This window comes from Theropithecus gelada, chromosome 16, assembly GCF_003255815.1.
Source record: "Theropithecus gelada isolate Dixy chromosome 16, Tgel_1.0, whole genome shotgun sequence".
In the NCBI taxonomy this organism is placed as follows: Eukaryota; Metazoa; Chordata; class Mammalia; order Primates; family Cercopithecidae; genus Theropithecus; species Theropithecus gelada.
The window spans coordinates 66,014,973-66,039,022 of NC_037684.1; the positions used below are offsets into that span (position 1 = coordinate 66,014,973).

At 46.8% G+C, this 24,050-nt stretch overlaps 1 protein-coding gene across 2 annotated transcripts in view; it reads left to right on the top strand.

Moving 5' to 3' along the window:
• The window catches only part of USP43 (ubiquitin specific peptidase 43), an 86,233-nt gene that overhangs the window by 53,243 nt on the left and 8,940 nt on the right, over positions 1 to 24,050 (top strand). Inside the window, exons 10-14 of one of the 2 annotated variants that reach the window (XM_025362343.1) lie at positions 2,139 to 2,216; positions 3,080 to 3,206; positions 3,314 to 3,662; positions 12,079 to 12,237; positions 14,043 to 14,207. In XM_025362343.1, coding sequence (XP_025218128.1) covers positions 2,139 to 2,216; positions 3,080 to 3,206; positions 3,314 to 3,662; positions 12,079 to 12,237; positions 14,043 to 14,207 — 878 coding nt within the window. The remainder of the gene's footprint in view (positions 1 to 2,138; positions 2,217 to 3,079; positions 3,207 to 3,313; positions 3,663 to 12,078; positions 12,238 to 14,042; positions 14,208 to 24,050) is intronic. The other variant, XM_025362344.1, reaches the window with a different exon arrangement.

Genomic DNA, 24,050 nt, shown 5'->3' on the forward strand with positions numbered 1-24,050 from the left:
ACTTGCAGTGAGCCGAGATTGTTCCACTGCACTCCAGCCTGGGCAACAGAGCAAGACTGTGTCTCAAAAATAAATAAATAAACAAAATAAAGATTAAAATTTCTTAAATTTTTATTATTTATTTTTATTTCTATAACTTTCTTGGGTGAATGTTGTCTTCTCACTTATATACTTTTGTTTTTTTTTTAAAGATTCATAGGTATATATGCAGGTTTTTACATGGGTATATTATATAATTCTGGGGTTTGGGTTTCTACTGAACCCGTCACTCAAATAGTGAGTGTAGTACTCAGTACTAGTTTTTCCTCTCCCCCTTTTTCCCTCCCCCGTTTTGCAGTGCTCAATGTCTATTGTTCCCGTGTTTATGTCCATGTGTGCCCATGGTTTAGCTCCCACTTATAAGTGAGAACATGTGGTATTTGATTTTCTGTTTCTACATTCATTCACTTAGGATGATGGCCTCCAGCTTCATCCATGTTGCTGCAAAAAACAGGAATTCATTTTTTTTGGCTATGTAGTGTTCTATGGTGTACCTGTATCATATTTTCTTTATCCAGTCTACCATCAGTGGACACTCAGGTTGACTCCATGGCCTTACTGTTATGATCAGTGCTGTGATAAATGTATGAGTGCAGGTGTCTTTTTGATACAATGATTTATTTTCCTTTGGGTTGATACCCAGGAGCAGAATTGCTGAGTTGAGTTTTTAGTTCTTTGAAAAATCACCATACTTTTTTCCATAGGAGTTGAACCAAAGTACATTCCAACCAACAGTGCCTAAGCATTCTCTTTTCTCTGCATCCTCACCAATATCTGTTATTTTCTGACCTTTTTTTTTTTTTTTTTTTTTTTTTGAGACGGAGTCTTGCTCTGTCGCCCAGGCTGGAGTGCAGTGGCTGGATCTCAACTCACTGCAAGCTCTGCCTCCCGGGTTTACGCTATTCTCCTGCCTCAGCCTCCCGTGTAGCTGGGACTACAGGCGCCCGCCACCTCGCCCGGCTAGTTTTTTGTATTTTTTAGTAGAGACGGGGTTTCACCGTGTTAGCCAGGATGGTCTTGATCTCCAGCCTCCCAAAGTGCTGGGATTATAGGCTTGAGCCACTGCGCCCGGCCTATTTTCTGACTTTTTAATAATAGCCATTGGACTGATGTGAGATGGTATTTCATTGTAGCTTTCATTTGCATTTCCCTGATGATTAGTGATGATGAGCAGTTTTTAATATGTTTGTTATCCACTTGTATGTCTTCTTTGGAGAGGTGTCTTTCATGTCCTTTGCTCACTTTTTAATAGGACTGTTTGTTTTTGTTGACTTAAGTCCCTTATATATTCTGGGTATTAGTCCTTTGTCAGATGCATAGTTTGCAAAAATTTTCTCCCATCCTGTCGGCTGCCTCTTTTATTCTGTTGATAGCTTCTTTTCCTGTGCAGACCTCTTTAGTTTAATTAAGTCCCAGTTTTCAATGTTTGTTTATGTTACATTTGCTTTTAAGGTCTCAGTCATTCCTCTGGCCAGGTCCTGCCTATCTGTTCTTCAGAGCAGCCCGGGGTGTGCGTCCCCAGACACCTGAATGCATTAGAATGATCTCTGTGTGCTCCTCCCATTGGCCTATCGGCCCGTTAAGGGTGGGGATTGTTAGGTTTGTACATTTCTTGGAATAGCATCTCCATAAACATTGAATAAGGCCCTCTTTTTGTATCAGAGCTGTGGTCGGGGGAGGTAATCTCACCCTCTAGTGACAATCTGATTTCCATGTAAAGAGGGAAGCTGGGAGACAGCCACACCTCTTTCTTTCCCTGTCCTGAGGAGTTTTGTACAATAAACTTGGAACATGAAGGTACCTGTTTTCCTTTTCTACTTCCATGTTTAAATTCCAGTCAAAGAGTAGATTGTGGATTGAGGCAGAAAGAGATGAAAATTTTAAGTTTATTAGTAAGACTGATTTAAGGATCCTGCTTAGATGTGAGTCCAATTTGGGCTTTCAAATGTGTTCCCCCAGAATTAAATGATGCACCCACTGACCTCCGCCAAGGCTGTTTGGAACATCAGTCCCCGGGTTGCGGGGAGACTGCTGAGCCCTGAAGAGCTGCAGGAAGGAGGTCCCGTGTTTTCTGATGGGCTCCCTTGTTCTCTTCTCAGGGCTTTGCATCTCAGGAGGCCGGGAGGCCCTCCACATGTCAAGCTGGCGGTGGAGTGGGATAGCTCTGTCAAGGAGCGGTGAGTTCAAGGGAATTTACCTCCTGCAGAGCTGAGACAGGGCCTCTCGGTGCCCAGGTTTCCCTGGATGCAGCTTCCCCCAGCATGGCTGCAGGCAGGGTGCCCACATCTTTGAGCCAGTGTAACCCGTTCCTGCGAGATGCCTGAGTGAGAATTTTCTGTATGTAAATAACAGTGACAGGAATGGAGTGACAGTGGTGGTGGTAGGTGATGTCAAGAGTAGTAACTGCAGTCACAGTAGACAGTTACGCAGCACCCACCCACTCACTCCGTGCCAGTCACTGCTCTGAACACTTTACGTGTGTATAGGGGATTTATTTAATCTTCTTCACACCCTATGTGTGGGTGGTCTGGGGTGGGTACTCCTGTAATCCACATTTCTCAGAGGTGGAAACTGAGGCACAGAGAGGTTAAGCAATTGCTGGAGAGCACACAGCTCGTACACTGGTAGAGCTGGGATTTGAACCCAGACCCTCTGGCTGGAGTCCATGCTCCTCATTACCACACTTGGCTACCTCTGTAACACTGAGGGCATCAGCCTTGCTTTAAGAAAGGACATTGCTCACTCCAGCAAGTATTTATTGATCAACTACTAGGTGTCAGGCCCTGTGCTAGGATGAGGAAAACAAAGATGAATAAGCCAAGGACCTGGTCCCTGTAGGAGCTGGTGGGGGAGAGAGAATTCCAGTAGAATATAGTGCTGAGTCCAAAGGATGCCTGCAGCTCCCCAGGAACCCATAGACAGGGCACGGTAGCGTCGCCTGGCCAATGCCCTGTGGCGGGTTTGCTGTGAGTAGAGACATAGGCGAAGCCCGTCTCGGAGCGGGAAAGTCCTGAACGCCGTGGGTGTCCTCTCCGTGCAGCCTGTTCGGGAACCTCCAGGAGGAGCGGGCGCAGGATGCCGACAGCGTGTGGCAGCAGCAGCAGGCGCACCAGCAGCACAGCTGTACCTTGGATGAATGTTTTCAGTTCTACACCAAGGAGGAGCAGGTCCCGCCCTGGGGGTCCACGCCCCGGCCGGGGAAGGGGGCTGGCTGCCTTTGGTGGGTTGGCCACGTGCCGCGGGGGCCTCACAGTCCGGGTGGTTTCCTTTCCAGCTGGCCCAGGACGACGCCTGGAAGTGTCCGCACTGCCAAGTCCTGCAGCAGGGGATGGTGAAGCTGAGTTTGTGGACGCTGCCTGACATCCTCATCATCCACCTCAAGAGGTTCTGCCAGGTGGGCGAGAGAAGAAACAAGCTCTCCACGCTGGTGAAGTTTCCGCTCTCTGGACTCAACATGGCTCCCCATGTGGCCCAGAGAAGCACCAGCCCCGAGGCAGGACTGGGCCCCTGGCCTTCCTGGAAGCCGCCGGGCTGCCTGCCCACCAGTTGCCCGCTGGACTTCCTGTACGACCTGTACGCCGTCTGCAACCACCACGGCAACCTGCAAGGTGGGCATTACACAGGTGAGCCTTGCCTTGCCTTTCTGCCAATGCAGCTGTGGCCACAGCCTCGAGATGTCCCCGGAATGGGTGCCGCTCGGATGCTGAGCTCCCTGGGGCACTTAGTGAGATCTGACCCCTCACCCACCGCACACCAGGGCATGTGCGAGAGCAGAAGGGACCTTGTCCCAGCTACAGAGTTGACGTTGAGTTAGGTTGGAGGTTGGAATATATAAAGTTAGGCCTGATGCGGTAGCTCATGCCTGTAATCCCAGCACTTTGGGAGGCTGAGGTGGAAGAATCACTTGAGGCCACGAGTTCGAGACCAGCCTAGGCAACAAAGCGAGACCCCATCTCTACAAAAAAAATGGAGAAAAAAAAAAAGAACTAGGCATTGTGGCTTACACTTGCAGTCCTGGCTGCTCAGGAGGCTGAGATAGGAGGATCCCTTGAGCCCAGGAGGCTGAGGCTGTGGTGAACCATGATTGTACCACTGTACTCCAGCCTGGGCAACAGAGCGAGACCCTGTCTCCAAAACAAATAAACCAACAAACAGGTTAGTTATCGCCCAAATTTCCAACCATATGGGAGGTCATTATTGGAACCAAGAGAGTGACGTTCATTCTCATCTGCGATTCAGCGTGAGGAATCTTACTTATCGGATTTGGTGGCCTTGTATTCTGTGGCGTACTTTTCATGTTTGTTCCTCTGAGGAACTTCAGAGCAGCGGATGAAGGGAAGGGCAAAAACAAGTGGCCAGACGATTTTCTCAATTGTTTATAATCATCCCTTTGAGGGCTTTCAGAGAGTGTCATGACGGATCGTTTTTCTCGATTATGTCTTGTTTGTTTGCTTCTCCCCACCCAGGGCATCTCAGTGACGGTGAGAAGCCTATTGGTAGCTGTAGCAGTTGAGCGTCTCCACCATGCAGATAGCGTGGAGGGTCATCAGGGTGAGCCTTAGTAGTCTAAGGGGTTTAGGGCATGATTTCCGTCATTGGAGAATGGATGGAACAGGCCCCCATGGAGAAAGAGAAATGAGGATGCCGTTACAGGCTGGGGACCACCTGATTGGACAGAGATGCGCTGGACGGTCGGGTTACACTGGGCCAGCCTGGGCTGGTCACGGTGAGGGTTATGGGGGCCACCAAAGCCGCTTGCAGCTCACAGTGGCCGCCTTACGCTGCTGTGCGGTGCCAGCCTGTTCTTCCACAGCTGTCCTGCTCCAGATGAGGCCTTGCCACCTTTGTAACTGCTGGGACCGTTCTGTCCAGCCACTTCCCCTGTCTCACTTCTCTGGGCTGAAAATAGCTCAGCAGGAATCCCTTGAGGCCCATATGTATCTTGGGAGGCATCTCTGTTACTCAGATTTTTTTTTTTTTTTTTTTTTAACTAAGAGCGTTATGGCTGAATGAGTCTCCGTGCACACATGAGTGGTGAAAATAAGGACAGCTGGAACCTGGACCTTGTCATTTCCCGTGCTGAACGTGCTGCCTCCCCATCTATAAACCCACGGGGTGGCCCCAACATAAATTAAGGGCAGTGATGTAAAACCACAGCAGGGAGTTAGAAGTAGCATAGGCCTGAGAAGCGTTGGTGTCTGCCTTATGAAAAGCGAGATCCAGGCCCCTCCTCGGGTGAGCATTACAGAGCAGAATGCCCTATTTGGGGGGCGGTGGTTTGGCAGCAGAAGGGACACAGTCCCTGGGAGGTTCCCCTTGCAGAGATCTCCTGGGTCTGTGTTTGCACACACAGTGTACCACCACCTGCCAGGAAAGAACCTACTTAATACTAAAACCAAAGGGAGAGGAGCCCAAGGGGAATAAGGGACTGGCGAGGTGGGAGGCAGGGCAGTGTCTGCAGCCAGCACAGCCCTGGGTAAGACCCGGGCCACTTGTTCTCATCTGCGCCAGCATACACCATCTTTTCCCTCAAGACAGTGTGCACCGCCCGTTAAATGGCAGAGCCTGGGCTTCAAACCTGGGTCACCCTGGCTCCAGGTTCAGTAGCTTCTGCCCTGCCGAGATGAGTGATTCTCGATAGGAACAAATCTCCAAGCCATGGAGGGTGTTGTCGATGAGTGTCAACTCCCTCATTTAGGGGAAGCACACCCTCGGTGACTTCCTAGGAAAGGGTGATGGGAGCTTGACCTCGGGAGTGCTTACGTGTCAGGAAATGCCTTTATTCCCACACCTGATGGATAGCCTGGTGGGACATAAAGTCCGTGATGGAAAATCAACAATGTTGCTCCATGTGGAGTGGGGTCTGGAATGGGGTTTTGCTGTTGAGAATGAATCAGGCCAGTCTGATTTCTGTTCCTTTGTCTAGGATAGGATATATTTTTCTCTCTGGAAGCTTTTTCAGGTTCTTTATCACAGGTGCTCTGGAATTTCACGGAGTGTGGTTACCTGTGGGTCTTTCTCGTTGCTTGTGTTGGGACCTGCATTCAGGGGACCTGTGTGTCTGCAGCCACGTGATCTTCAGGTCTGGGACATAATCTTTGTGCTTTTTTGTTTTGTTTTGTTTTGTTTGTGAGATGGAATCTCACTATGTCACCCAGGCTAGAGTGCAGTGGTAGCGATCTCGGCTCACTGCAATCTCTGCCTCCTGGGTTCGAGTGATTCTCCTGCCCCAGCCTCCCGAGTAGCTGGGACTACAGGTGCCCGCCACCACACCCAGCTAATTTTTGTATTTTTTAGTAGAGACGGGGTTTCGCCATGTTGGCCAGGCTGGTCTTGAACTCCTGACCTCAAATGATCTGCCTTTCTTGGCCTCCCAAAGTGCTGGGGTTACAGGCGTGAGCCACTGTGCCTGGCCTAGTCTTAGGTTTCTTTTTCAGAGCATCTTGGTTTTGTTTTGAGTCCTCACTTGGCTTGACTTCTTGTGATTCCTGACACATCCAGTACTGAGCCTCTGGGGCTACAGCTGGTGGGTGGCCCCCTTCCTGCCCCCCTGCACCCTCTCCACCTCCCCCAGGCACTCTGTGTTGAACCCCTTCCTTGCCAGAGGCGAGTGTGTGACCTCCACTCTATCTGCTTGCTGGGCCCGCAAAGCTGAGCTGTTGCTTTCTATCTCATGTCTTTTGACATTTTTATTCCTTTTTAATTATTTGCTTCTTGGAAGTATGATAGTTCTACCACATTTCAGGGTTTTAAAAATCTCAAATGCCTTTTGTTTCATTTTAAATGTGTTGAGTGGGTAATGCATGCCTATGTTTCAAAATTCACACAGCCTAAAAAACACGGACGGTGACAAGTTTTGATTCTATCTTTGTTCCTCATCTACCCCCTCCTCATTTATAGGTAACCATTTTTAGTAGTTTCTTGTGTACTATTCTTCCACAATTTCTTTATGTAAATACAAGCAATTGTGAGTATATTTTTATATATACATATATATGTGTTGATTTTATATATTTTCTCCCCTCCCCCTGATTTAAGTAAAAGTACTATTTGCTGTGTTGCACCTGGCTTTTTTTTTTTCCCTGAAAATCTATCTTGGAAATCTTTTCATGTCCTCATTTCTAGATAGCTTCTCCATCTTCTTTTATAAATGTAAATGCACTAAATAAATATAACAATTTATTAAATACTCTGTAGATGGACGTTGGACTGATTCATTCTTCTACTATTACAAATGTTGCTGTCGGCTGGGTGTAGTGGCTCACGCCTGTAATCCCAGCACTTTGGGAGGCTGAGGCAGGCAGATCATTTGAGGTTAGGAGTTCAAGACCAGCTTGGCCAACGTGATGAAACCCTGTCTCTACTAAAAATACAAAAATCAGCCAGGCGTGGTGGCATCTGCCTGTAGTCCCAGCTACTAGGAGGGCTGAGGCAGGAGAATTGCTTGAACCCAGAGGTGGAGATTACAATGAGCCAAGATTGCACCACTGCACTCCAGCCTGGGTGACAGAGCGAGACTCTTTCTCAATTAAAAACACACACACACACACACACACACACACAAATATTGCTGTCATAACCCTTTAGATATGTCATTTTCTAGATATGGAAGTTTATTGGCGGGATAAATTCTCAGAATTGGAATAGCTGTGTCTGTGTTGTAACAAGCATGAACAAGATGTCCTGCACAAAGGGTCATAGCAATTTGCACTCAGATAAGAGTAAGAGAGCAGGCCGGGCGCGGTGGCTCAAGCCTGTAATCCCAGCACTTTGGGAGGCCGAGACGGGCGGATCACGAGGTCAGGAGATCGAGACCATCCTGGCTAACACGGTGAAACCCCGTCTCTACTAAAAATACAAAAAACTAGCCGGGCGAGGTGGCGGGCGCCTGTAGTCCCAGCTACTCGGGAGGCTGAGGCAGGAGAATGGCGGGAACCCGGGAGGCGGAGCTTGCAGTGAGCTGAGATCCGGCCACTGCACTCCAGCCTGGGTGACAGAGCCAGACTCTGTCTCAAAAATAAAAAAAAAAAAAAAAAGAGTAAGAGAGCACCTGGTTCTCTGTAGCCTTTCCAGTAGAGTGTGCAATCACACTTTTGGATTTTTGCCAATCTAATACGAGGAAAATGGTATCTCAGTGTAAGTTGAATATTTAGCGTCTTAATAGTGTGAGCTTGAGCATCTTTTCGTATGTTTGAGTCATTGTGGTTCCTTTCCTGTGAACTGTCTATCCGTGTCCTTGACTGTTTTTCAAATAAATTATTAGTCTTTTTCCCATCAATTTCTAGATGCTCTAATTCTTAATGGACTATGAGATTCACCTCTTTTCTGTAATATAAATTGCAAGTATTCGTTCCCTGTGTAACATCTGTCAGTTGGCTATTCCTGTGGAAATTTGTTGCCATGCAGGAAGTTTTTATTTTTGCTTTTCTAGGTAAAATTGTCAATCATTTGGATTTTGAGTCATGATTAGAAAGCCTTTTTCACTCTAAGATTAAAAAGTGTTTCTCTTGAGTTTTCTACTTGGTTTTAGCTTATTACATTTAAATCCTTGATTTGGAGTTTCTTAACATTCTTGAGAGAAAGAGATCCAACTTTATACCCCCGGAGTTGCCAATTTGTCCCAAGATCACTACTCATGGAAAAGCCAAATTTATTCCTTGAGATGCCATCTGCCATATTAGATATTAATTTTTTTTTTTTTTTTTTTGAGATGGAGTCTCACTCTGTTACCCAGGCTGGAGTGCAATGGCGCGATATCAGCTCACTGAAACCTCTTCCTCCCGGGTTCTAGCAATTCTCCTGTCTCAGCCTCCTGAGTAACTGGGACTACAGGCGCGTGCCATCATACCCAGCTAATTTTTTGTACTTTTAGTAGCGATGAGGTTTCACTGTGTTAGCCAGGCTGATCTCAAACTCCTGACCTCGTGATCTGCCTGCCTTGGCCTCCCAAAGGGCTGGGATTAGAGGCGTGAGTCTCCGTGGCCAGCCCGGGATTTTTATGACTAGAACTAACATATGTAAGAGGCTTCTCATATTGTAGGCCCCAACAATTGGTAGCTTTCAAGTTGCCGTATACTTTTACATAAATGCTGTCACACCATAGATGTATTTTTTGTTTTTAGTGGATTTTTGTTTGCCATTTTACATATCAAAATAAACTTAAAAGATGTTAAATGAAATAAAATATTATGATGAGGCACTTGACTAAATGGCAAAATGAAACACTGGGTTCCATCATGACCTCCTGGTGTGCACATCTATTTACATATGTGCGTATGGGTGTTTATGTGTACATACATAGATTAAGACAAAACAGAATTTCATGACACGATAATTACATTTGCTACAGGTGATATACCTTAGTCCATTCTGTTCCGGAATAACATATTAATTAATTTTAAAAATGCTTTGGCTGGGCGCGGTGGCTCACGCCTGTAATCCCAGCACTTCGGGAGGCCGAGATGGGCGGATCACTAGGTCAGGAGATCGAGACCATCCTGGCTAATACAGTGAAACCCCATCTCTACTAAAAATACAAAAAAATTAGCCAGGCGTGTTGGCGGGCGCCTATAGTCCCAGCTACTTAGGAGGCTGAGGCAGGAGAATGGAGTGAACCCAGGAGGCAGAGCTTGCAGTGAGCTGAGATCGTGGCACTGCACTCCAGCCTGGGCAACAGAGCGAGACTCCATCTCAAAAAAAAAAGAAAAAAGCTTTAAAATATTTTATTTTTTATTTATTAAACATTTTTTTTTAAGTGCACTGATTACCAGTGTCCTGATGGGCTGATGACTGGCAATTTGGAAGACACCGAACTATATAGAAATCCAGGATCTTTGCTCATTAATTCATTGCACAAATATCTATTAAGTACCCATTCTACGCCAGACCCTGCACTAGGTCCTGGAGCTTCAGTGATGAACCAGACAAATACGAGACCTGCCCTCATGGGGCTTCAGTCTCACTTTGGGGACAGACAATAAAAAGATGCTTATTATTTTAGCACTTTCACTACCTGGCATTTTGAAAGGGCAACTGATTGACTGTGTCTGTGATAGATATAAGGCCTCTCCAAGGATGTCACAGGTAGGCTCAGAGCTAAGGATGAGATAGAACTAGCTATGTGAACAATGGGAGGAATCGCATTATGAGCAGAGCCCGTAGCACGTGCAAAGGCCCTGAGGCAGAAAGCATTCAGTGTGTTTAAGACATGATGAGAGCCTGGATGAAGTGCGGCCGTTCAGGGCTAAGTGACGAAGGGTGGGGCTGGAGAAGTGGGCAGGACACTCTAGGCCATGGATGGGAGTTTGCATTTTTTCCAAAGGGATGATAAATCATTTAAAGGTTCTAAGCAGAGGAGTGAAGACATAATCTAGTGTACAAATCAAACTAGTTGCTCTGCTGTATGGAGAATATGTGGAAGGGATCTAGAGTGGAAGTTGGAATTCCAGTTCGGAGGGTGCTTCAGGGGCTGAGTGAGAGACACCATTGGCTGAGATGCTGGTGTTGACAATCAAGATATTCGAGACATATTTTGAAAGTAGAATCAATAGGTCTGGCTTTTGGACTAGGTGTGTGGAGTGGAAGGAAAAGCAAGAGCAAAGACGAACTCCTAGGTGGCTGGCTTGTGGTGCTGACTGTGGAGGTCAGCAAACTGTGGCCCACGGGCCAGATCCAATCTAGGGCCTGTTTGTTGTTGTTGTTTTTGTTTGAGATGGAGTCTTACTCTGTTGCCGGGGCTGGAGTGCAGTGGCATGATCTCAGCTCACTGCAACCTCTGCCTCCTGGGTTCAAGCGATTCTCCTGCCTCAGCCTCCCAAGTAGCTGGGATTACAGGCGCCCACCACTATGCCCAGCTAATTTTTTCTATTTTTAGTAGAGATGGGGTTTCACTATGTTGGCCAGGCTGGCCTTCAACTCCTGACCTTGTGATTTACCCACCTTGGCCTCCCAAAGTGCTGGGATTACAAGCGTGAGCCACTGTGCCCAGCCGGTTTTTTTTTTTTTTTTTTTTTTTTACTTTATTAATAATTTATGGGTTAAAAATGGTTTTTACAATTTTAAAAGTGGGAGAAAGGCATGCAGAACGTGTGTCAGAGAATATATGTGGCCATATGTGACCTGCAAAGCCTCAATATTTGTCATCTGGTCCCTTACGGGAGAAGTTTGCAAACCTCCAGATTACTGGGTTATGCTGTCATTTGCTGACACATAGAGGGCAAGGAAAAGGATATGTTGTTGTGGTTGTTTGAGAAGTGGTGAGAATATGTATGAACTTTCCTTAGATGTTTGACTTCAGTTCTTAGAAAGAGGTATGCCATGAGCCCAATTGTGATTCTCGTCTTCACTTTTATTGCATACGTAATCAGAGATGAGCATTTTGAAGCTTCTCAGAAGAAATGGGGTGAACGCTGACATTATTGTTTGGCTACCTGACTTGGGAGCTCCCTTTTATCAGAGATTTTGCCTGAGGAAGGGGTAGAATATTCAACTTACAATAACAGTACTCTTGGCCGGGCACGGTGGCTCACGCCTGTAATCTCAACACTTTGGGAGGCCGAGGTGGGTGGATCACCTTAGGTCAAGAGTTCAAGACCAGTCTGGCCAACATGGTGAACCCCGTCTCTAATAAAAATACAAATATTAGCCGGGTGTGGTGGCAGGCACCTGTAATCCCAGCTACCCAGGAGGCTGAGGCAGGAGAATTGCTAGAACCTGGGGGAGGGAGGTTGCCGTGAGCCGAGAAGGTGCCACTTCACTCTAGCCTGGGTAAAAGAGCGAAATTCTGTCTCCAAAATAAATAAATAAATAAACAAAAATAAAAATAATAACAGCACTTGTTATCAGTAAGAATCCGTGGGTATAACCTATTGATCTTTTCTGATTCCAAAAAAGTTCATTTCTGGCCAAAAATGGACTGTTTTTTTTTTTTTTTCCTCATTCTGGTTTAAACGTACCGCTTTTTCAGCTCTGCCAGTGGGAAATGTCTTCCTTCCCTTTTGGGGCTCCAGTAACTGAGACTTGGGGTTGGGACCTTTGCAGCCTACTGCCGGAACTCTCTGGATGGCCAGTGGTACAGTTATGATGACAGCACGGTGGAACCGCTTCGAGAAGATGAGGTCAACACCAGAGGGGCTTATATCCTCTTCTATCAGAAGCGGAACAGCATCCCTCCCTGGTCAGCCAGCAGCTCCATGAGAGGTAGGTGCCGCTGCTCATGACAGGAGGGGGTGTGGTGAAGTCACTTAAAGAACTGGGAAGAGGCTCAGCAGGACCAGGAGAGGCTGGCAAGGATCTGAAAGAGGAAGCCCGGGCTGCCGCTGCAGAATCTGAGCAGCACAGACTAGTTGTTCATTTGCCAGGGTGTGGGATGGATAGATGATAATTCAGGAAAGGGGAAAAGGATAATTATTTGTATTCAGGGCAGGTGACACTTGGCAGTGTGGAATTCCATATTCCTAGTCTCATATCACAGCAGGTTTTATTAGGTGTGTGTAATATAAACTGATGTCAGTCCTGTTGGAAAGGCAGGGCAGTTATAAAGGATCCTGGACTTTTCTAGGAAAGGTAGCTTTTTTTTTTTTTTTTGAGAGGGAGTCTCGCTCTGTCACCAGGCTGGAGTGCAGCAGCATGATCTTGGCTCACTGCAACCTCCGCCTCCCAGGTTCAAGCAATTCTCCTGCCTCAGCCTCCCAAGTAGCTGGGACTACAGGCACATGCCACCAGCATGCTCGGCTAATTTTTTTTTAGTAGAGACAGGGTTTCACCATGTTGGCCAGGATGGTCTCGATCTCTTGACCTCTTGATCCAGCCACCTCAGCCTCTCAAAGGGAGCTGTTTAAACCTGCTGCACTCCAGAAATTCATTTATTAGACAGCCTCAAACTTGCTTGGAACTGGAGAAAGAAAGTGCCAAAGCTGACCCTTTCGTGTGATTTGTTTCATGCTGCAAACCAACTGTCCTTATCTTTGGGACAAGAGAGCATTAAAAAAAATAATAATAAATAAGCAGATTTTCTCCTAACAGTTATCAGAAAATGGCCAAATAAATCCAAGAGTCCTCAGCAGGTCTAAATCAATCCTAACGCAAGTCCAGCTTCCATTTATAGAAGGAGATATTGAAAAAAGAATTAAAAACCTGTCCTATTAGAGAAAAGAAGGTTTTCTAACTGTCCGGTGTAATAAAGACAATGTATCTCTATGGTGCAAAAGGTCCTTACTGCCCGTTGTAAAAGATTTGGTTTCCCTAAACATGGCTTATTACCTGTTGAACTCTGTGTACTGGGGCCCTGGTACTGGTAATAAAATACTGTTATTCTGCCTCTGGCTATAGCTCTGAGTAACACAGTCCTTTGACTCTGGAAAAGAAACAAAAGCATATTTAGGACGCCAAAGCTGGTGACAAGGAATTTCATGGAAAGCATTTCAATGCTTGTCAATGTACTTTCCTTTGCTGCTGTTGTTGTTGTTTTGTTTTGTTATTTTTTGAGATGGAGTTTCACTCCTGTTGCCCAGGCTGGAGTGCAGTAGCACGATCTCGGCTCACTGCAACCTCCGCCTCCCAGGTTTACATGATCCTCCTGCCTCAGCCTCCTGAGTAACTGGGATTACAGGTGCCCGCCACCACACCCGGCTAATTTTTTGTATGTTTCGTAGAGATGGGATTTCATCATGTAGGTCAGGCTGGTCTCGAACTCCTGACCTCAGGTGATCCGCTCGTCTAGGCCTCCGTAAGTGCTGGGATTACAGGCGTGAGCCACTGCGCTCCGGCCCATACTTTCCTTCTGTGCTCAAATGCCTCTCCCTAAACTTGTAAGCTTCATCACATGGGTACCCAATCACAGGTTTCCCCTCTCGTCATTGACTGGTTTCTGCAGTTCTGCTCTGGTTCTGCAGTTCCGGGGCTGAAGGATGGGGCCGGAATGGGGATCTGGCTGTGAAGTGCTCCCCTAGGACTCTGAAGGTCTAGGGTTGGGCTCAGCCTCCCTCTCTGTGTTTCCTCCACAGGCTCTACCAGCTCCTCCCTGTCCGATCACTGGCTCCTACGGCTCGGGAGCTACGCTGGCAGCACAAGGGGAAGCCTGCTGTCCTGGAGCTCTGCCCCCTGCCCCTCCCTGCCCCAGGTTCCCGACTCTCCCATCTTCACCAACAGCCTCTGCAACCAGGAAAAGGGTACGTCGGTTACGTGTGCTTGGTTTATTTTCATTTCCTGTAACGTCCATTGTTATTGCTCTGTATGAAAGCCCTGTCACTTCATAGCCTCGAATGGAAAGCGTCCATCATTACGAGAGGTTTGTCCATCTCTTAAATGGGATCTTCTACGACCTGCCCTTCCTTGCCCGCTTCTCCCCATCCTCTACCCTCCAGCCACAGGTACCTTTGCTCTGCCCCTGTGTAGCTTACTGTTATAAATAAGTAAACCTGGGAACATGGTACTTAAAGAAGGAAGAATGGCAAAGAGAATCAGGGAAGAGGGTATCCAGGCCCGGGGTGGAGGAGGGAGGGTGCACAGGGTCCTGGAGATAGGGTGGGTGGGGAACATCTTTCTAGGGGATAACACTGAGCAGAGCCGTGAGTGAGACAGAGTGGCTTGTGTAGAAGCCTAGGGTGTGTTCCAGGAGAGGAGCCCTCCAGGGTGAAGGCTGGGAGTGAGCACTGGATGTGTGAGGGACTGAAGAAACCAGAACTGTGGCCGGAGCAGAGACACGCAGGAGTAGAGAGAGCAGGAGTGGACAGAGGCCATGTCAGAACCTACCTTTCTGAGCTTGAGATATAAAGTGTGAACTCTTCTAAGTGTAGTGGATAGCGAGTGGAGATGTGTGTTGTTTTTTTTTTTTTCCCATGCTTCTGTTTTAGTCATTGTTTTTAAAAAATTGACACATAATAATTGTACATATATATGGGGTACATGTGATATTTTGATACATGCGTACAATGTGTAATGGCCAAAGTAGGGTATTTAGAATATCCATCACCTCAAACACTTATCATTTCTTTGTGCCGGGAACATTTCAAATCTCTTCTAGCTATTTATATTAACTGTGGTCACCTTCCCGTGCTATGAAACATAAGAACTTATTTTATCTAACTGTGTATTTGTACTTTTTTTTTTTTTTTTTTTTTTTTTGAGACAGAGTCTCACTCTGTCGCACAAGCTGGAGTCCAGTGGCGCAATCTCGGCTCACTGCAACCTCTGCCTCCTGGGTTCAAGCGATTCTCCTGCCTTAGCCTCCAGCTGGGATTACAGGCACCTGCCACTACGCCTGGCTAATTTTTGTACTTTTCATAGAGACAGGGTTTCATCATGTTGGTCAGGCTGATCTCAAACTCCTGACTTCCCGTGATCTGCCCGCCTCCGCCTCCCAAAGTGCTGGGATTACAGGCATGAGCCACCGCACCTGGCCTATTTGTATCTATGAACCCACCTCTCTTCATCCACCCCCATTCCCAGCCTCTGGCAACCATCATTATACTCCATACCTCCATAAAATGGACTTTTTTAGCTTGCTGGAGAGTTCTGAGCAGGAAAGTGGCTGATCTGATTCATAGTTTTTAGAGAGTCTACTCTGGCTACTGTGTGGAGAATACATCACAGGGAGGCAAGAGTGGGGACATAGAAAGGTCATTCAGGAGACTAACATGGTTATATCCAGGTGGGAGACAGTGGTGGTTTGAACTAGCATGTTAGGTAAGAGATGGTCAAACTGGATGTGTTTTGAAGCTAGAGCTGCTAGGATTTGCCAGTGTGGGGTGTGCAGTGTGAAGGAAATAGAAGAGTCAAGGATAACTCCTTGCTTAGCGTCTAAATAACGAGGGGAAGAGCTGCACAGTTAATGAGATAGGAGAAAGTTGGGTAGGAACCGTTCATTTTGGAGGGAAGTCAAGGTTTTTTGACATAATTTTGAGAATCCTGGAAGACATCAGTCCCCAGCCTTTTTGGCACCAGGGACCAGTTTCATGGAAGACAATTTTTGCACCGACTCGGGGCAAGGATGGTTTGGGATGAAACTGTTCCACCTCAGATCATCAGGCATGAGATTCTCATAAGGAGCCTGCAACCTGCATCCCTCATGTGTGCAATTCACAATAGGCTTCGTGTTCCCATGAGAATCTAATACCCCCGCTGATCTGACAGGAGGCGGAGCTCAGGCGGTAACGTGAGGGACGGGGAGCAGCTTTAAATACAGATGAAGCGGCCGGGCGCGGTGACTCACGCCTGTAATCCCAGCACTTTGGGAGGCCGAGGCAGGCGGATCACGAGGTCAGGAGATCGAGACCATCCTGGCTAACACGGTGAAACCCCATCGCTACTAAAAATACAAAACAATTAGCCGGGCGTGGTGGCGGGCGCCTGTAGTCCCAGCTACTTGGGAGGCTGAGGCAGGAGAATGGCGGGAACCCGGGAGGCGGAGCGTGCAGTGAGCTGAGATTGCACCACTGCACTCCAGCCTGGGCGACGGAGCAAGACTCTGGCTCAAAAAATAAATAAATAAATAAATACAGATGAAGCTTTGCTCACTTGCCCACCACTCACTTCCTGCTTGCTGGCCTGGTTCCTAACAGGCCGTGGATCACTACTTGTCCACAGCCCAGGGGTTCAGGGGTTGGGGGACCCTGCTAAGACATCATCACATCAACGTGATAACTGGGGAGTGGAGAGAAATATTTGAGAGTCATCAGCACATGGATGGAACGGTGCTGGCTGAGCTCCCCTGGGGAAATAGTACAGCTGGAAAAGAATGAAGGCTGGGCACAGTGGCTCACGCCCTGTAATCCCAGCACTTTGGGAGGCCGAGGTGGGCAGATCATAGGGTCAGGAGTTTGAAACCAGCCTGACCAACATGGTGAAACCTTGTCGGTACTAAAAATACAAAAAAATTAGCTGGGGGTGGTGGCAGGTGCCTGTAATCCCAGCTACTCAGGAGGCTGAGGCAGGGGAATCACGTGAACCTGGGACATGGAGGTTGCAGTGAGCTGAGATTGCACCACTGCACTCCAGCCTGGGCAACAGAGCAAGACTCCATCTCAAAAAAAAAAAAAAAAAATGAAGACCCGAGACCAAACCTGGGGGTTCTCCAACATCTAAGGGTTGAGCAGCCAAGAAAAGAACTGAGAAGGAGCAGCCAGTGAGGGGAAGAAAACCAGGTGAGCGTGGTTGACAGATGCAAAAAAAAAAAAAAAAGAATCTTAAGGAAGCATCCAACTGTGCTGAATGCTGTTGAAAGGCTGAGAAAGGTGAGGATGGGTAGAGTCCATCAGGCTGGAAGCTCTCTGGTGACTCCTCCCTCCGGCAGAAGCTCCAGGAGCATCTGCTGTGGCTGGAGAGAAGGAAGGCCTTCCTGCAGCAGGTGGCCCAGAGGCTGGGGTGGAGGCAGTGGCAGTGCGTGCACACCCCACCAGGCAAGGTGACTGAAGGAAGGCAGGCTGACAGCTCAGTAAGAGATAGTAGAGATGCATTCAGATGATCAGGTCTCCAGGGAGACGTTGATGACAGTGCTGGGAACAAGGGGATAGCCACAGAAACAAAGTCCTTAAGGCTGAGCATTGTCAGATCACACCTGGAATCCCAGCATTTTGAAAGGCCAAGGTGGGAGGACCGCTTGAGTCCAAGAGTTCAAGACTAACCCGGGCAACATAGTGAGACCCCCATCTCTATAAAAAGTTAGCCAGGCATGGTGGCATGTGCCTATTGTCCCAGCTCCTCCAGAGGCTGAGGTGGGAGGATCTCTTGAGCTTGGGAAGTTAGGGTTAAAGTGAGCTGTGAGCACACCACTGCACTCCGGCCTGGGTGACACAGCGAGAGTTTGTCTCAAAAACACAAACAAAAAAACGAGCGTTACTATATAAGAACTGTATGTCTGTGTATGTGTGTTTGTGCCTGTGTGTATGTCTGTGTCTTTGTGTGTGTCTCTCTGTGTGTGTCTGTGTGTGTGTTTGTGTCTTTGGGTGTGTGTGTGTCTCTTTGTATGTGTCTATTTGTGTGTTTGTGTCTTGTGTGTATCTCTGTGTATGTGTCTATGTGTGTGTCTGTGTGTGTGTTTGTGTCTTTGTGTATGTGTCTATATGTGTGTTTGTGTCTTGTGTCTGTATGTGTCCGTGTGTGTGTCTATGTGTGTGTGTATGTCTCTGTGTGTGTCTGTGTCTCTGTGTAGGTAGGTTTCTGTGTGTGTCTGTGTGTGTCTCCGTGTGTGTATGTCTGTGTGTCTGTGTGTGTGTATCTGTGTGTGTATCTGTATATGTGTGTGTCTCTGTGGGTCTATGTGTATGTATCTGTGTATATGTGTCTGTGTGTGTCTCTGTGTGTGTCTGTGTGTCTGTGTGTGTGTCTCTGTGTGTCTGTGTATCTGTGTATATGTGTCTGTGTCTGTCTCTGTGTGTGTCTGTGTGTGTCTGTGTGTGTGTCTCTGTGTGTCTGTGTATGTATCTGTGTATATGTGTCTGTGTGTGTCTCTGTGTGTGTCTGTGTGTGTCTGTGTGTGTGTCTCTGTGTGTCTGTGTATGTATCTGTGTATATGTGTGTGTGCATGTCTGTGTTTGCATCTCTGTGTGTGTCTGTGTATGTGTCTCTGTGTGTGTCTGTATGTGAGAGTGTGTATGTGTGTATGAGTGTGTTTGTGTGTGTATTGTTGGTACCTGTGTGTATGTCTGTGTGTCAGTGTCTGTGTGTGTCTGTGTCTTTGTGTGTCTTTGTGTGTGTGTGTGATCTTTAGCCTTTGTGTTCCTTCAGCCAGAAAGTGGTAACATGTTCAAATTATTTTTTTAGTTCCTTATTTCTTGTTAGGTCCTAACTTCTTTTTTTAAATACAATTTTAATACAAATATAATATATAGTTGTGATTAGTATACTTTACATATTGCATACAATTATATATAATATATAAGTATATGTAAGTAAAGTATATTAATCCTTCATTACTTAAAGTATATTAAGTACACATCTGATAAATTTTCATAAAATGAACATCCTCATGTACCAGGTTAAAAAACAGAATGTTCTAGCACCTTGCTCCTGTGTATCTCTCTCAATCATACTGTTTTAAATAAAAACAGCTTGCAGATACATAGTTCTCTGCACAGAAATTTACTTACGAGAGAGAGCGAACTGTTGTCTGTTGACGATTGTCAATAAAAAGCAAACACAGGGGTGTGGAGAAGAGGGCTTGCAGGGTGAGGTGGGGGAGCCACGTCCTCCTTTCTGCAGATTCATCCATGGGCTAGAGTCTGTTGTGGAGGCTAGCCTCGTGGTCTGACCTGGAGAAATCTGGCCTGGTCACCAAGGGGAGCACCTTGAGTTGTTACAGATTTATGATTTCTTGAGTTATTTATGGATTCTCCAAAAATCCAATGCAAGTTTCGTCATGAAGCTATCTGCAATGTCTGCTACTTGACAAATCTCATCGTTTCCCTTATTAAAGTTTCTTACATTGAGCCGGGTGCGGTGGCTCACACCTATAATCCCAGCACTTTGGGAGGCCGAGGCAGGTGGATCACCTGAGGTCAGGAGTTTGAGACCAGCCTGACCAACATGGTGAAACCCCGTCTCTAGTAAAAATACAAAAGCTAGCTGGACGTGGTGGCACGCGCCTGTAATCTGAGCTACTCTGGAGGCTGAGGCAGGAGACTCACTTGAACCCAGTAGGTGGAGTTTGCATTGAGCCAAGATCGTGCCACTGTACTCCAGCCTGAGCAACAGAGCGAGACTCCTTCTCAAAAAAGAAAAAATGATAATAATTTAAAAAGTCCTTACGTTGTAAGAATAGTTGACATTTTGTATTGTGGTTAGGTTTCGCAGCTGTTTCTGGTTTGCAGCCATTACCAGTAGTCCTGCTACGAACATTTTTGATCATGTCCTTGGTGTCCACACCTCTGCATTTCTGTTGGGTGTATGCCTAGGAGTGGAATTGCTTGGGCACAGTGTGTGTGTGTGTGTGTGTGTGTGTATCCATCAGCTGCTTATTTCTTTATACTTTATGTCATCATTGTATCCAAGTACCCAGTGCAATACAGCAGGTCCTTAAATAGTGTCATTTTGTTCAATGCTCATTTCGCTATAATGTTGATGAGAAAAAATAGTTGATTCCTGGCCAGGACTACTGGAGAATGCAGTTTGCTCACTCTCCCCATGTCTGCGTGGGTTTTCTCCGGGTGCTCCAGTTTCCTCCCACATCCTAAAGATGGACCGTCAGGTGATCTGATTGTCTGCACGGTCTCAGTGTGAGTGTGAGCCTCCCTGAAATGGGAGGGGGCCTGTCCAGGACTGGTTCCTGCCATTCATGACCCTGAGCTGGAATAAGTGGGCAAATCATTATCTTACTCGTTACTTTTCTTAAATGTATGTATAGCTCACTTTTTTTTTTTTTGAGATGGAGTCTTGTTCTGTCGCCAGGCTGAAGTGCAATGGCGTGATCTCGGCTCACTGCAACCTCCACCTCCCAGGTTCAAGCATTTCTCCTGCCTCAGACTCCCGACTAGCTGGGACTACAGGCGCGCACCACCACATCCGGCTGATTTTTGTATTTTTAGTAGAGACGGGGTGTCACCATGTTGGCCAGGATGGTCTCGATCTCTTGATCTCATGATCTGCCCACCTCGGCCTCCCAAAGTGCTGGGATTACAGGGTGTGAGCCACTGCGCCTAGCCGTAGCTCACGTTTATTTCAATGTTTAATAGTAGAAGGGTTTGGGTCTTCATTTAGAAGTTTGGCGATGCTTTTGGGACCAGAAATATGCTGTAGGAGCTTAACTATTATTTATATCAATTAGTCTATGGGAAAATTGGTTTCGTTATATGTTGTTTTGATTCAAGTTCAAGTTATCAAGGGCCTATCAATGATGCTGCAAAGACTTACTGTACCAGGCGTGTACCAAACTCTGGTTACATATTTGTGAGTTGAACAGAGAGGATGATAGATCTTAAAGCTACAGGTGGTTTTAGATTCTCACTGAGTCCACCCCTCTGGTTTACAGTGATTTGTGTGTCAGAGTTAGTTCATTCATTCCCCAATGTGTGGTATTTGGGCTGCCAGAATTTCACGAGTAGACATGACACTCATAGTGTGTCTGTGCATCTTGGAGTTGTCTGATTTCCTTAGAATAATGTTTCTGGGCCAGGAGCAGTGGCTCATGCCTGTAATCCCAGCACTTTGGGGGGCGGAGGTGGGCAGATCATTTGAGGTTGGGAGTTCGAGACCAGCCTGGTCAACATAGAGAAACCCCATCTCTACTAAAAATACAAAATTAGTTGGGCGTGGTGGTGCATGCCTGTAATCCCAGCTATTCAGGAGACTGAGGCAGGAGAATTGCTTGAACCCAGGAGGCAGAGGTTGCGGTGAGCCGAGATCGTGCCATTGTACTCCAGCCTGGGCAACAAGAGCAAATCTCCATTTCAAAAAAGAAAAAATCTGTTTCTGTGCAGGTATACTATTTCATGCAGTATGTTTTGACTTGTCCTGGCTGGACATTTCTTTTCCCCTTATATTTTCATGATTGTACATTTAAAATTGTGTCTATGGCCGGGTATGGTGGCGCATGCCTGTAATCCCAGCTACTCGGGAGGCTGAGGCAGGAGAATCACTTGAACCTGGGAGGTGGAGGTTGCAGTGAGCTGAGATCGCACCACTGCACTCTAGCCTGGGCAACAAGAGTGAAACTCCATGTAAAAAAAAGAAAAATAGTGTCTACAACAAAAAAGATGTTCTTTCTCAAGCTCATTCATCCCTGTCAGCACCACCTATGATAAGCTCAAAAATTCATCCCAGCTCTGTTTAACGGCAAAGTCCCTCAGGCCATTTCTCGGTTCTCCCAAGGAGAAATGTGCTCGACACCGTCCCAAGAGGAGGCGATTTCAAAGGATGGCCCAAGTTTTTCACATGCCATTCAGACAGGTGTCAGGTACACCTCTAGAAAAACTCCTCAGAGACCTCTGAGAGGGCTGGGGGAGGGATGATAACTGTCCTGCAGACCCTGGCAGGCATTTTACTCACATTCACTAGTTCAGTCCTCAAAACCCTTGGGAGAGATGATCTTATAGCCCTACCAAGGGGAAATCTGAGACTCGGTGTGAAGCAGCCAGTTGCACCTGGTTGTAAAGCTCCCCCCTGGAAAGTGGTGGGACTGAAATGGACCCGTTCCCTCTGGGTGCCAGGTCTTGGCTGTCAGGCTCTTTAGACATACGTTCCAGACTAGAGTCGCTTTCACTTGGAGAGAGACTGCAAGAGCCTTGCTTCCTAAGAGAGCTTTTCCTCTTGGGGTTTGACTAACATGGTGACAGATTTTGAAACCTGTTTTAGAAGTTCTGAGATGCTTGAAAAATCCAGCATTTGCTGGGCATGGTAGTTCATGCCTGTAATCCCAGCACTTTGGGAGGCCGAGGCAGGTGGATCACCTGAGACTAGGAGTTTCAGACCAGCCCGGTCCACATGGCAAAACCTTGTCTCTACTAAAAATACAAAAATTAGCTGGGCATGATGGCACATGTGATCCCAGCTACTCAGGAGGGTGAGGCTGGAGGAGCACTTGAGCCCAAGAAGTGGAGGTTGGAGTGAGCCGAGATCCCATCACTGTGCTCCAGCCTGAGTGACAGAGTGAGACCCTGTCTCAAAAAAAAAAGAAAGACTAGGAGGCCGAGGCAGGTGGATCACTTGAGATCAGGAGTTTCTCAATAGCTTGGCCAACGTGGTGAAACTGCATCTACTAAAAACGCAAAAATTAGTTGGGCATGGTGGCGCGTGCCTATAATCCCAGCCACCTGGGAGGCTGAGGCAGGAGAATCGCTTGTATCTATGAGGTGGAGATTGCAGTGAGCCGAGATTGCGCCTCTGCACTGCTGCCTGGGCGACAGAGTGAGACTCCATCTCAAAAAAAAAAAAGAAAAAAAAGAAAAAGAAAAATCCAGCTTTTTTTTTTTTTAAACTAAACCTAGGCAAGATGAAAATCTAGCAAATCTAGCATATAAGTTTTCAAATAGTGGTGGGTAGCCCTTCTCCTTCCCACCATCATGAGTTTGCAAATATGTAGGAGAGAGTGGTTTTTTTTTTTTTTGCTTTTTGTTTTTGTTTGTTTTTGAGATGGAGTTTTGCTCTTGTTGCCCAGGCTGGAGTGCCATGGCGCAATCTCTGTTCACTGTAACCTCCGCCTCCCAGGTTCAAGCAATTCTCCTGCCTCAGCCTCCCGAGTCACTGGGATTACAGGCATGCACCACCATGCCTGGCTAATTTTGTATTTTTAGTAGAGATGGGGTTTCTCTATTCAGGCTGGTCTTGAACTCCTGACCTCAGGTGATCTGCCCACCTGGGCCTCCCAAAGTGCTGGGATTACAGGTGTGAGCCACCGCGCCCGGCTGGGTTTTTTTGACTGTCAAAATTAGTAGAGGTGGACTACTGGCATTTATTCCCCAGGTTGGGGGCAGGAATGCTAAGTGTCCTGCAATGCCCAGGGGCAGTCCCGCTCAGTAAAAAGTCACCACTGCAAAACACCAGCAGCTCTCTGTATAGAAATGCTGGTAGCCTGAGAACACCACCTTTCTGGTAGCCCTGGTTATGAACATCATCATAATGAAGGAATCTTAAACCAAAATGAATGGATCCAAGTATTTTGGAGACTGCAACTTATATAATTGAGGTGGGTGTAGGGGAAGGTTCTATAAGAAAAAGAACATAGAAACATCTTACTTTTGCAATTTTTATACAATCATGACCATGTAAAAAAAACGGCTAGGGGTCCTTCCCAGAGACCCCCCCCTTGTAATAAGGGGCCCTGAAAGTTAAGCTTTCATAGCTTCTCAGTATGGGCGCTTCTGACGATAAATTTCCTCTGTGGTTTTATTGGGCCTCCAAGGTTTCGGTTTTCTCTTTTTAAGCACTTTCCAGATAGTATTTCATTTCAGTTTTAATTTCTTCTTTGATCTAGAGGTTATCTGGAAGTCTCAACTATTTGAGACTATTTTGGTCAACTTTATTCTTTGATTTTTGTGGGTTGTGATCCAAGAACGTGGTTTTCAAAAATTATTCCCTTTTTT